Raw genomic sequence first — 13,883 nt, 5'->3', positions numbered from 1 at the left:
GGTACCAGAGGACAGGAAGGATGCACCAGGTAGCGACAGCCACACACACAGCATCGTGGGTGCTGGGAGTTGAGCCTGGGGGCACAGCCGCATCCTGGGGGACAGCCAAGGGCAGATGGTAGAGCAGGGGACCCGCCGGACCTGCAGTCTGCATCCTGCCCTGCCAACAGGGGGAGCTGTGGTGCATCACGGTGCTTGACGTGACCTGCTTCTAGAAAGATCTGGCTGGTAGTTGTATTGCAGTCGGGCTGTGGGGAAGGCCCCCAGCTAGTACTTACTCTCCACTCTGGCGAGCACGGATGAGGGTCCACACTCTGATAGCAGGTCGGAAAGAAGGGGGCATGAGAAGAATATTTAGTCAAGCCTCGGTGCGTAGGTGGGCAAGGGGAACGAGGACGTGATGGAAGTGAAGTCTGGGCAGCGGGCTGGAGGGCCGCCCTGTGGAGACCACATGGTCTCGGAGAGAGCGCTGGCACATAACATCCCAGAACCCGGGGTCTGCCCCTTTCCCAGCTACCATGAATTTTCTGGGGCAAACTCTTGGATCTTAACAACTGACAACTCTGTTGAGCACATTTCGCTCACAGAGCACTCTACACGCTGACTTAACCGCGGGGACCTGCCCTGTTTGTAGGTACCAGTCTGGTAGCGAGGCAGTTTCTTCCCTTCCCTCCCTGCTTCATCGCGGGGGGTGGGGCTCACCCTTCACCGAGGGTCCTGCTGAGCACCGTGGGGTGTTCTGCAGCACCCCTCACCTCTGCTCACTAGGTGCCAGGAAGCAGCCCTCCTCTCATGCCAGTTGTGACAACCGAAAATGTTCCCAGACATAGCAATGTCTGCAGGCTGGGGACAAAGTCGTCTTGACGTGGAAACCCTTGTTCTACAGTCTCAGAGAATTTCAGCAAAGGCCAGTGGCCCTCGGAGTGGGAGGTAGACACGTAACTCCGGACACTGCACTTTCCAACGTCCGCTCCCTCGTGAGATACCGGGCCGCCTGCACCGCGCAGACTCGCTCTGCGACAAAGAATGCTCGGCGCCCAGCTGTCTCTGTTTCGTGCGCAGTGGCCCCTTGCCTCATTTCTGGAGGTATTTGTTCATTTTTCCATCTGCTCGGTCACTTTTCCAGTCCTTTGTTCTTCAATTGCGTTTTCACTTCCTCACTTTGTTTCCTGAAAGACGAGATGTGATAGTTTTTTAGGTGCTATCCCTGATCAGTCTAGCAGCCAAATGTCACATGCCCAAGTGCGGGGCCAGCCATCTCGATGGCTCTGCTGTGCCTAGTGTCCACAAGGACGGGGTGCTCAGCTCTTGTCCCCCGAAATTGTATCTGTGAAATTCTTTGAAATCTGGGTTTACCGTGGGTCTTCACTAAGCACCTGGGGGCAGAACCATTTGAGACCACTTCAGACTTGTAGCTTGAGTCTCTGTGTTGGTTAGATTACACGGAGAATGAGCGTGAATTAGGGCCGCAGCCTGTGCTCCCAGAACTTGGGGACCATCCGTTCACGGGGCACAGTTCTCATCCTCTTAGTGCCAGAGTTGGGTCACGATTCCTTGTCTGTGAGGGGGCTTGCTCTGTCCACTCTCGGTGAGGGCAGACCACCGCTAGAGGGCCCCGCAGTGTGGGTGGGCTTCTGCCCTCCCTGAGTGAAACGGCTGTAATCTCGATGCTGCAACACCGACATCACCCTCCTTCTGCCTCCCACAACCAGGTGTAGCCGGTTTGTTGAACACACCTGAGCTCCGCCGGCCACCTGCAGGCCACGGGATTCATGTGACCTGCCCGGGGCGTTCGGTACTCTCAGAAGGCGAGGGAGCCCCGGGCCTGGGGAAGAGGCTGTCGGCGCCTCCTTTAACTGGCGTCATTATTTGGCCTTGAAATGTTGAAATTGTATAGCCCAGGTGTCTTGGGGGCTTGGTAGGAATTCTAATTTTCATTAATCAGTCGTGAAATCCTGTGTGTTCTAGGGTCTCGGGTACCCTGGGTCCCCCCCTGCTCTGTCTGTCCAGCAAATGTCTCCTTAACCCTTGGAGTCACCCCAAATGCCACCTCCGCCGTGACATCTCCAGTGAAAACTGACTTCTCACTTGTCTCTGTCCGCATGGCACACTGCGGTCTTCTGGGGGCGAGGAGCCGCGGTGTAGCCATTTTTGCATCCCTACTGCAACTGTGGTCCAGGAGCTCAGAGGTGGTCCACAGTCGCGGGTCGGCCTGAGAAGAGGGACGGCATGTTAGCCCGCTGGGACTCTCTCAGACGCGGAAGCAGCCATGGAGTCCGGTCCCACAGGCGCTGTGCTTCAGTCAGTGAGACTCTTACTGTAACCAGAGATAACCAGTGGTCTCCCCAGCTGCGTGTCTTCCCTCTAAACCCACCCCCTCACCTGGGCACCAGCCTTGATGAAGCTCACCTGTCTTTCTCCAGCATTTGGACCCAGGCGAAGACGGGCCCTGGTACCTAGCCCCACCCTGCTGGTCTCCAGGGTCTGCTATGTAAGCATGTACAGTGCGGCAGGCGGGCGGTTGCTGAGGATGTTGAGACACCTGTTTCACCAGGACAAAGGTGAACGGATTTCTCCTAGCAACAAAATGAATTCCAGAGTTGAAATAGGAAAGCTTCTTATTTTTTGTCTTGAGTTCTCCAGGTTCAATAGAACAGTTTGCTGCATTCAAATTTAGGGGAGATACAAATGTCCCATAAGATGTTTCCTTTCCAGCCCCGTCACACCCTCTCCTGCCTCTGCCAGATAGGTGAACCAGCTCCCCCCAGAGAAGCCCCTTCCTTGTCCCAAAGCTGGTGACCAGCCAGTGTCCCCTGTCTGTCCCCTGCTCTCTTTGCCAGAGCAGCATGGTATAGCCCACACCTGTCTTCATGTTTGCTTGTAGTCAGGACACCTGAGTGGTGTGGGTGGGGCTGATGCACCAGGTGAGAAGCCGGTTCCCAGAGGAGGAACAACCTCCATCCAGCAGAACTGTCCAGGGAAGCAGGGACCGGTTTTGACTGGCATATTTCCACCTGAGAGATTCCTAGTGGGGACATGGAACATGCCAGTGAGCTCATGTTCACCAGGCAGGGGAGCGTCAGTGCTGACACCCTGGCACTAAAAAGTCTGTGCTTGCCGCTGGAGCCTGCAGCAGCCATTACACAGTGAGAGCGGCCTGGCCTCGCCTGTGACCTCACATGTGACCTTGCCAGCCCTTACTGGGGTCATCCACCCTCCTTACACACTTCAGCACAGACAGCCTATCACAGGCATTACTGTAACCTTTGATCCTGCCAGGGGAGGGTATGACTCCAGAATTTCTGTAGTCTGCCAGCTTAACCGCCTGGGGACTTTTCAGGAGCCTGTGACAGTATGCTAATGAGACCGTTGGACCCTGGCTCAAATATAAACTCCACATGTGGACATTGCACACGGATAAAACAAGATAGGCTGCACAGATCGATACTCACAGATCTGGGACTGCCTACAGCCCTCCAGCAAGCATTTGTAGGGGGAAAAAGTACGTTTCCCTTTAAGGCAAATGCCTTGCAGCCCTACAGTCAGCAGCTGGCCTCAGAGAGCCCTGCCTCTGGCGCACTGTGCAGGCCCGGATGGGTCATGCGTCTGGATGGATTTCTATATATGGAGTCGGAGGTCAGGGAGGACGGATGTGCCTTTGTTCTCCAACCACTGCCAAGGGCAGCCTTGCCAGCCGCTGCCCTGTCCCTGACCACGTGGGCACCCTTTCACCACTGGGGAGTGGCAGGTGGACCCTCAGGTCTGGGCTCCTGAGCTACAGGGCCGGGGAGAGGAGGGAGTCCTGGGGCAGGGCCTAGACAGGTGCGAGTTCGCGTGCCCCCACCCGGGATTTATTCCATTTTCTGGAAGTGTTTGCTAATCAACAGTTAAAGTTTTTGTTTGGCACAGAGCATTATGCCAAAGTGTGTAAATGTATGCTTTAAGAAAGGAAACCAATGACACCCCTTAAGCTAGAAAAAAACCAGCAAGCCAGTGGAGCAGAACAGAAGACCAGCAGCGGGCACGGCGGACTGGCCACACCGCTGGCCCAGCCCGGTGCAGCACCGCGCCCTCCACCGGGGGCTCATTATGCATGCGCCGCGACGGGCGCTGATTGGTGGCGAGGGAGGTGAGCGGAGTGGAGGCGGGGTGGGGCTGCACAGAGTGAGTACTAGAGGGAGGGAGGGGGCAGGAGGAGGAGTGAGAGCCCGGGGGTGGATCGTTGGGCTCTGATTGGTGGTAGTGGAGGAGAACAAGGAGATGGGTGTGGCTGGGCGTGGCGGCGGACGCTGGTTGGCCGTAGTTGCAGGGGCGGGGCTGGGGGAGGTGGGGTTGCTTGGGGCTGGTCTTTGCGGGACTGGAGAAAGAGGAGGGTGCTCCTGGGGCAACGGGTGTTGATTGGCGGCAGTGGAGGCAGGCGGGGCTGCCTGGTCCTCGCCCGGCCGCAGCCCTGCTGGAGGAGGAGGAGGTGGAGGAGGAGTGATCGCTGCGGCCCGGCCGCTGGGGCCGGCTTGGCTTGCCCTTTGTGCCCGCAGCCTGCGCCCCGCGAGGATGGCCGCCCCGCCGAGCTCCCCGGCCATGCGTGCCAGCCCGCGGACCTAACCTCCGCGCCTGGGATGTGCCGGGGATGCGTGTCCTGCGGCCCTGCGGCTGCTCCCGGCTGGGCACGGGGCGATGGAGCTGAGCATGAGGAAGTTCACCGTGCGCAGGTTCTTCTCCGTGTACCTGCGCAAGAAGTCGCGCTCCAAGAGCTCCAGCCTAAGTCGGCGCGAGGTAACTGCCCCCGCCCCTGCGCGCGCAGGTTCCCTGGCCGTGCCGCGCCCTGGAGGATGCTGCGGGGTCTGAGCTCTGCCCGTCATCACGTGCATGGTTCCCACGGGCACCGGGGAGTTAAAGTGCTTTGAGGGCTGGTCCATTGCTTCTGTTGGGACTCGGCAATAACGGGACCGGCCCTTGGCCGTCAGTGGGAGCTACATAAACTCTGCACCCGATGAATTTCTAACTCATTTTGTTCCAAGGTCTGGGCAGGGTTCGGGGTAGTCACCTGCGTGCTGTGGTGAGGAGGGCTGGCCGGTCCCCCGTGGCACCTCCGAAGTCCCAAGCACAGGACCTTCCAGCCCTACCCTGCTGGCGTGTGATGGGCTCGATGTACCGGAGCAGCGCCAGGGCTGCCTTGTGGTGCAGATGGTTTGTGTGTTCCAATCAGTGCAGAATTAACCCAAAAGAACCGATAAATACAGCTACAGGATCCACTCTGGCCAGTCTGAAAGGTGCTGATGCAATGTCCCCGCAGCCCCGGGTGTGCACAGATGTGTCCGGAAACCCAGAGGACCCTGGAAATCGGGTCCTTTCCCCCGTCCCTCCTCGTCTTGTCATCTTCGGATTTCCAGAGTCATCTGTGCACGGCTCTCTGGTGTGTTTTTCATTTCACCAGTCAGATCTTCCCTTCTTCCCAGTGTCCAACCTGCACTGTTGAGTCTGTAGGTGACAAAATGGTGACATGTGCTCAGGTGAGAAAGAGACTTGTGAGGGCAGGTGGGGGTAACGGAGGGGGAGGCTTCCGTTGACATCGCCCCTGCCTCTGCCACGCGGCTGGCACCTACGGAGGCTTCGGCTTGTCTGTTTCTCAGGATGTCAAATCAGTTGGAACAATGTCCCATTTTTCATCTCGGCTCCTTTGTTCAAGCTGCCATGATATTAGATACAGCCATGAAGATCTTTAAGCAAAGCAGAGAAGGGGCATGCAGGCAACAGGGAATTACTTGTTTAAAAAGTTTCTGTTATGGTATCACTAAATCATAATTTAAAGGATTGGAAAGGATCTCTGGCTGATTTCCGATGTCTTTTCCAAACAGATACAACTTATTAATCAAATAATGGAGGGTGCTTGCCTTCAGCTTCGCGCTGACAGAAATTAGACACAAGTTTTTTGGCATGAGTCCTTTTCCTGGGACTCGGGCACTTTAAAAAGCGAAGGCTGACAAAGATAGAGATTCAGAACTGCACTTACCTGTATACCTGGTAAGTTTTTATTCATCAAAACACCGAGTTTATTACACAGTACCTTTCATTTACTGTCCTCTCCAGGGGAGGTGTGCGTGTGAGCAGGTCTGGGTGCAGTTCAGGGAGGCACTGGGCAAACCCTGAGGGCGGTGGGGGAGGGGGCAGCAATCCTGCAGCTCGACATGCACAGCTCTCTGTCCTGGTCTGATAGAGAGAACCGCTTGTTAAGTGCCTTAGAGGAGAATACAATGGAACCCAGGGTGGGAGGGGGCAGAAATGAAGTTTCCCTTGCATTTCTAAAATGCACTGATAGACCATCAGATATGCAGAAGGTCTAACCACCTAGAAGGAGATGGGGTCATTTGGCAAGCGGTCAATGGACACGTACCGGCCCATGCCGTGCTAGGTGCCGGGGAGAAGTGCTCGCGGTAAAGAACAGACCTGCAGGCTGACACGAGGCTCCGTTCTCTACCCGTGCTCCCACGGCGCCTGTCAGTGACGCTGTGAAGCTGGAGTGCGCACGGTTCACAACACCAACCCACCCTGTCCCGAGGGGCAACAGGGTCCTGTTGGGAGCTTACGGCCGATTCACTGGGCAGGTGTTTGGGGGAGCCCACCTGGTGTTCCGACCTTTCCTGGGCCTTGTGGCTCCAGAAAATCAAGGCCCAGAAGTCCGGCCTCGGGGGGTCTTCACCTAGTGGGGGAGCCAGTCAGTGGCTTGGGTTCAGTAAATTCCACATTCCTGCCCAGCTGCCGTTCCATCTTTTTCCGGGAAGCCTGCCTCTTTGTATGTTCACGGCAGGTCATAGGCTAAGAACCCCTCACCAAAAAATGTAAAATTTAGGAGGGAGGGCTGTCATTAGTGAGAGGTTGAGAAAGAGGACACTTACTTGCATATCTCCATGTTTGCACTAATGAAAAAGATAACACAGTAAAAATGGTTTTTTATGGTCTCTGTGAAATTTGTATTTTAAAACATGTATGGAGATGGAAAAATTTTGTTTTTTGGAATTCAATATCTAGTGACACGTGCAGGAAAGTAACAGTTATCACCTGAAGTTCAAAACAGCATCGTCTTTATTAAAAAGCCTCTTGAGGAGAGACTTAAAGCTTTCAGACTTTATAGCCAGGACCCAGCGTTGGGTGAGCTCGAACCACAGAGGAACCGGGCGGCTTAACCAGAGTGGGGGAAGGCTATGGAGTGCGGCTTAAATCTCTTCACGGTGTGTCAGCATCACACTGCCCGAGATGACTACATCCCCAACTCTGGCAAGAACGAGTTGGGCTTTTAGAGGGAGATTGGATGTCTCTCATGGACTCCGCTGCCCGAACCCTGGGAGGGTATCAGGGCTCAGCGTGTGCCAGATCCTCACCCCTGAAAAAGCCCCGATTTCGGGGCCCTGATGTTGCCCAAGAATCACAGCACCAGCTCTTTCTTCAGCCCATTTTACAGGTGAGAGATGTGGCCCAGGGAAGCCAGTGAGTTGCTCCTGCTCCTTAAATGTTTTGAAGGACGTGCTTCCTGTAAGAGCTATTTGTTGTTAATTTTGGATGTTTTTCTTTTGTGTTTATTGGAGTTTACCATACAGAGGAGAGGCAGGAAGGAGGGCAGTTTTAATGTGTAAAAGGAAATCACTCTATGCAACACTTTGGAATGTGTTCCATAACCTAGAGTTATGCCAGACAGCCTTTTCTAGAAGTCAGATGCGCTTTAATTGCATGCTCTCTTCTGCCTTCCATGAGCAGGGCGGTTTCTCGAACTCTCTATGCCTCACTTCTCTGCAGTGTGCCGTGGGGGTGGTAACACACCTGTCTCACGGGGTTCACGTGATTCTGAGCGACCAGGTGTGAAGGCGCGACACGGAGCGTGGCTGATAAAAACACCGGTCAGTGTCATGAGCTGTGGATGTTGATACCGTCTTTCCTGGGGTGGCCGCGTTCCCCATCCTTGTCCTGTGTGTCCCCTGTGAGTCAGCTGCCCTGACCCATGAACGAGTTCCCAATGCGGGTGCTCTCGCCAGGGCCCCAAGAACTAAGGCGGCTTCTAGAGCCAGGAAGTGCCCACTGTCAGAGTCCTGACTTAGCGAAGCTCGGGCGGAGCCCTCCCCTACTCAACCTTCAGGGCTCCCGGGCAGCCACCAAAGGCGGGGTGGGCACATCCCAGAGCCTGACGGGGGGCTGGGACAGCTGAGAGGGGTTGGCTAGGGAAGGTTTACAGATCTTAAGTTAACGAGAAGTGATACGGGTTACTCAGCGTAAGATTTATGTACCAATGTCCCAAAGGTCAGTTCACAGAATTTGGGGTTACCCAGGCCGTCGGGCTTTGATGACTACACTTGACCTGTGTTTGACATTTGTACTGAAGGACATTGGGGATGAGTATGAAGGACAGGGTGACAGATTTCAACTGGGATATCGCTAGTGGTAAACTGTTCCCGGAAGAAGAATTTTATTTTATTGTTGCACGGTTGCTGCACCCTTGAGGCAGGTTGAGCGTGTGCCGTGGGCGCTGTGCTGAGTGACTGGGGAGGAGGGCCTGGCACGGCCCTCAGTGAGCAGGGCACCCGCACGGGTGGCAAACGCACAAGCGCAGCCCACCGAGGGGGTGAAGCCGGTGAGACTGCCAGCGTCGTTGGCGTTGGGCCGTCTCATTACGTCTGCTCTTGGTCCTTTCTGGTTGCTCGTGGCCACAGAATGTCAAGCCTCGTCCGTGTGCGCAGATGACTTTGCCATGACAGGGCGCCCCTTTCCGAGGGAGACACGGTGGCTTAGGAAGTCAGGTTAGGGGACTCCTTTTTTGCATGCTGGCTCCAGTCACGGAAAAAAACAAAGTCCTGGAAAGCGGAACATTCCGGCGTGTCCTTGGTGCTGGATAGGTAAGCTCTTCTTCCAGCTCTTGGGTACCTTCCAGGAAAGCCATTTTTAATTAAAGCATTTTCAGGTGCTTTCAAGAAAGGCACCCACAAAGATTCTACGTTAATCTTGGTTTTATTGGGCCTTCAGACCACGAAAAGTCGGAGGACACTGCAATAAATGGCCCGTATTAGTGAATGCTTAATTTGCTTATCATTTTGCTTATTTATGCTTCATTCAATTTTAAAGACGCTAAACCTAGTTTCTTCCTTGTGGTCCTTGTTTCTGTGGAATGCCTTCCTGACCTGTTAACCGCATACTTTCTTTACACTGAAGAGGCTTCCCAAAGTGTTGTGGCTTAGTCAAAAGTGCGGGGGAAGACCCCCCAAAATGTTGGGGTCCCACCCCTCCTCCTTCCCCGATTCTGTCAGTGAACCGGTGCCCACTGTCTTCTCCCACACGGCTCGGCGCAGCAAGGCTGGCTGTGTGTGCTCTTCGTGTGTTCAGGCGAAACGAAATGAAAGGTCCCCAGGTGAAAATGGACGATTTGCCCACATTGTCTGACTTACTGGATGCCCGGGATTTTATTTGGTGTCTTGCACTCTGGGGAAACCATGGCTGAGATGTGACCAATGAATAAGGGGGTAGGGGACAGATGTCCAGACTCTAAGAGGTGGAAGGGGTGGGGACGGAGACCTGGGACGAGAGCAGAGGGAGAGAAGGCTCGGTGGCAGTGCTGTGTGGGTCACTCGGCCCACCGGAGTCTAAGTTCGCGTCCCTCGTAGGGAAAGGGCTCCTCTGACCTGGGGGGTGGGGGGGCCCGCTGGGCGCATTCTGTGTGATGCCGCACTGCCCCGGTGGCGGCCCCAGGGCCCGGCTTTTCTCCGCGGCTCTGCGCTTTTTCCGCCGGCAGAGCTAGTCCCGCGCCAGAGCACCTGCAAGGCCCCGCTTTTGTTTCTGAGGACGCCGGGCTGCGTTGGGCTGTAATGTTTCCCGGCATTCTATGGTTGTCAATGTGCTTGTTGACATATTTACACTGGTAAAAGCTAAGAAATTAAAGTCCAGTAGGAACTGTCAACAAAAAGCCCGTGAAGCTACCTGAGAGTTAATGAAGGAGTGGGTCAGACACAGATGCGTTCAGCACGAAATGCCATCTGTTGTGTGGGTTTGCAGTGGTGTCAGAAGCCCCCCTGTGGACGAGGTAGCTGAGGAGGCGCGCGGTGGTGCCGCTGGATTAAACACGAGGACCCCCCCACCCCGACCGGCGTGCAGGGTGAATGTCCAGGACCCGCTGGCTGCAGGTGGTGCCAGCAGGAGACTGAGTTTGGAAGCACCTGGTGCGCGCTGACGAAGACCCTCCACCGGACTCTGCTCTGCATCCCCGAGCCCCCTGCTCAGCCTCAGGCTTCCTGCGGAGGCTTCCTTCTTGTGGAGCCAGCCACACCTGGTTGTAGCAAGAATCCCGCTGAGTTGATCTAGAGAGAACCCCCACCCTCCATATTCAGCCACCCTCCATATCTGATCTCGTGCCCCCTCCCACCGTCCCCTCGGGTGTGGGAGCCTCAGCTGGCGGGTCGGTTAGGGACATGCAGCCTGGACCCTAAGGACACTCTCATGTGCTGCTCGCACCCCACGGCCATCAGTCCCCATTTTCCTCCGCATCCTGGGGCTGGGCTCAGTCCCTCTCGTCTCCTGCATGACCCACTGCAGGTCCCTTGGGTGAAGTCGTGCTCACGTCTTCAGCAAGTCAGCACAGTGGTTACTAGGGCAGTTTGCACACGGTCCCTGAGACCCGATAAAGGGCATTCAGGACACACGGATTGGACAGAGAACCTGCTTGACTCCAGCCACAGACACTGCTGTAACAGCCCCTCCAGAGCTCGGGCCGGCAAAGGCCCAAGACCCCGCAGTGTCCCTGTCCCCGGACACCCTGGACGGGCTCAGGTGGAGGGCCATCCCTCCTCTAGGCCCCTCACGCTCCCGTCCCGCTGTGGCCTCGCCTGCCCCCTCGTCCCTTTGAGTTCCAGTGACATGGGATCACCATGGCATGGTGCTGACTCAAGCTACGGAGTGCTCGCCGAGTGACACGTGCCTTGTCAGGGAGGAGTCTGCACTTGGCCTTCTGTGGGTCCCGTGCCCTGGCACTGGTTGGACCCGCCCTGGGAGGGGTTCTGTGCCACTTTGTGGAGAGGCCTTCCTCCACTGCCAACCTCCTCGCCCACCCTCTGAGCCCAGGTGTTTCGTGTTAGTTATCAGCACGAAGCGGCTTTGCCTAGGCGGTAACCCTGTTAGGGCTCCCCAGGGAGAGGGTTCAGTCTGCGTGGCTGTCGTCTTAATCACAATTTATGGAAACGGCTGCTCTGGGGAAGCAGTGGCGCCCAGACTCAGCCTGCAGCCCAGAGCAGGGCGCGGCCGGGGAGCTGCCAGAGGTGGTCTGTTCTGGCTTTTTACCGAAAGGAAGTCTTCCTCTTTCGGCTGTTCTGCTGTCCCATGTGCAAGTAGTGACGTTTGAAAAACTGAATCAGAAAGAGAGCGTTTAGCCCATTGGCCTGCGTGCTTCCTCCAGTTGCCAGAAAACGAGAGATTCTAAACAGGATGGTCAGGCTAAGAGAGACACGCTCCCCCAGAACCATCTGTCCGCCACGTCGTCCGGTCTTGGGATTGCTGGGTGGACACAAGCCAGAGCGTAAGGCGGGGGGACCCCCTTGGCCGTGTCCATGTGGTCGCATGAGCTGCGACCGTCCTCGCAGGGAGACAGCCCGGTCACACCGCCCTGCCCAAGGCCCCCGGGCTCCCAACACATACTCATTAAAAGGGGCGGCCAAATGTGTCAGGGAAAAGGATGGACTATTTTTGAAAGAATATTTTTGGAATGGTTATAGTAAGAATTGCTCATTCAAGTCCGAGTTTTATCACTTTTGACCCATTCATTAGTTGCGAGCTTGGTAGAACTAAGGTTGGGAAGAATGTTAACATCCAGATGAACTTCTGCAGCCAGAGTCTGGCGTGGAATGTCTCTGTAAGGATGAAAGAATAGGAAGGCCCCTTGCTGTGACCTGTGAGTATCCCTGCGGGGAGCGCAGCCACCGGGGGACACTTGTGTGAGGTGTGGGGATGGGGCTGCAGAGGCCCAGGCCTCCCTGGTGCATGGGGTCCCGCCCACCTTGCAGCCGTGCAAGGTGCCCAAGGTGCCACAGTAGACGCTGCTTCCCGTGCCTGTGCTCACTAAAGGGACTGTTCGGTTCACTCTGAAGGTAAGTCAGGAGAGAAAGCCAGGCACCTGAGGCAGGGAGAGCACCTGTTTTCAGAGTGTGTCGGGTCCTCGCTCCTGCCTGGTCTGCAGTCACACTGGGACTGGGACAGAGGGCGGTGGGAAGCGAGGCGCCATTGTGCTCTCTGCCCTCCTCCCCAGGCACCCCCAGGGCGACACGAGGTGCACAGACCACTGGATTTCCAGGCCCCAGCACAGGGAGAATGCGTGCCTGCTGACGGGTGACTCCAGGAAGGCTTTGTAGGGCACCCCCTGCAGAGAAGGGAGTGAGGCCTGTGCCCGCAGAGCACACCGGGCTGACAGGCCCCGGGCCTGGGCCTGCTCCCTGGGCCTGCTCCCTGGGCCTGCCGTGGGTGCACCTGCACAGGCCTCTGTCCGAAGTCCCCACCACCCGTCTTAGTCTTTGTCCGACACCCTGTGCGGCTGATGCACCGGAGTGAGGATGACGGTGGTGTGCTAAGGTGAATGGGCTGTCGTTCAGTGTCCCCGCCCGAGGGAGTGGGGAGAGCAGGAAGCTTGGGACGCTGCCCCCGCCCCGAGGGGCATGAACGTCATGGTGACGGGCGGACATCGCCCCAAGTCGTCATGGGTGTGATGAGGCAGCCCCTGTGTGTCCCTCCTGTGACCACCACCCCCACCACCCGCAGGTGGCCTCACAGCCCCTCTGCGTGCCTCTGTGACAGGCCGTCTGCCATGCCGGCCGGCCTCTGACGGCCTCTGTTACACAGGACGATGCCCAAAACCGTAGCTCGCAGGGCTCGAGAGCGAGGAGCCTGTTCTGCCCGGAGGTGTCTGTGTCCTTTACACTAAATACGCTTTTAGTGTGTGGGATCTCGAAACGTGTCACCTAAGGGCACGGGATGTTTGCCGTGTTCTTTCATCGCCAGGTCTCTCCCTCAGATCGCCCCCTCCACTTTCGCTCAGAGGCGTGGGGCAGCTCGGATGTGGGGAGTTCCCGTTCTTTCGGTCTGTCCTCGGCCTCCGCTGTGTGTGCTGCTGGCGTCGCCTCGTATTCGCGGGAGGGACAGCCATTGGCACATGGTGGTCCTGGGCGCTGTTGTGCGGCTGGCGTGTGACAAGACCAGCGTGCTGTCCCACGCGGGTTGACTTCTGTGCTGCACGTCCACAGCGTCTCGCACGCTCACAGAGCCAGCCCAGAGCGCCTTTTACTCGTGGTGTTTGCCATCACACACTGCTGCTTCTAGCAAGCCCTTGTAGTAAATGAAGGTGTATCGAATGGCTGGCAGGAGGTGTGAAGAGGACACGGGAGAGGAGAGAAGAATCACAAAGGAGGGAAAGCCCTCCCGGCCGCTGCGGTCACTTTGTCACGTGAGCAGCCCAGGCACCAAAGCAGCTCGCGGTCAGGTTGGGAGTCCTCGGAAGCCAGGTTTTCACCTGTTTCAGAAAGCAAAGGAAGGAAGGACGGAAAGATTAGAAAAATACATAAAAGAAAAGGCCGTATGGTTCAAAGCTGATAAATTGTCTTTTTGCTGATGCAAATGTAGGAAGATGTCATCCGGTGACCTCACTATTCCAGTCTGTAAATCCCGTTTTCAGGCCATCGTAGGTTAATGAAATTCACTCGACACTAAAACACGTCTGGATAAGATTGGGCTTTTCATAACTCATACTGTGTTTCATGATGTTTCCGTGCTCCTACCCCCTCAGCATACATATCAGACCTTGGAGGCCCCTCTGTAGCTCCAGCAAAGTCATGTCATGGAGAAGTGACAAATCACCTGTGATTCGGCTGCCG

General features: G+C 56.3%; 1 protein-coding gene across 3 annotated transcripts in view; it reads left to right on the top strand.

Annotated features, from left to right (window-relative positions):
- Positions 1–13,883, top strand: part of RPS6KA2 (ribosomal protein S6 kinase A2) — a 166,493-nt gene that overhangs the window by 79,792 nt on the left and 72,818 nt on the right. The window contains exon 1 of one of the 3 annotated variants that reach the window (XM_037061163.1): positions 4,440–4,773. The exons of 1 other annotated variant lie outside the window; for it this stretch is intronic. In XM_037061163.1, the coding sequence (XP_036917058.1) occupies positions 4,675–4,773 (99 nt within the window). In that variant the 5' untranslated portion in view covers positions 4,440–4,674. Of the gene's footprint in view, positions 1–4,439; positions 4,774–13,883 lie in introns of those variants that run through there. One more of the 3 variants, XM_037061216.1, reaches the window with a different exon arrangement.

The sequence above is a fragment of the Sturnira hondurensis genome, unplaced genomic scaffold (genome assembly GCF_014824575.4).
Source record: "Sturnira hondurensis isolate 20B ecotype Veracruz unplaced genomic scaffold, ASM1482457v3 Scaffold0000167, whole genome shotgun sequence".
NCBI classification, from domain to species: Eukaryota; Metazoa; Chordata; class Mammalia; order Chiroptera; family Phyllostomidae; genus Sturnira; species Sturnira hondurensis.
The sequence above is the reverse complement of the archived record's forward strand: the minus strand, read 5'-3'. Positions and strand labels throughout refer to the sequence as shown.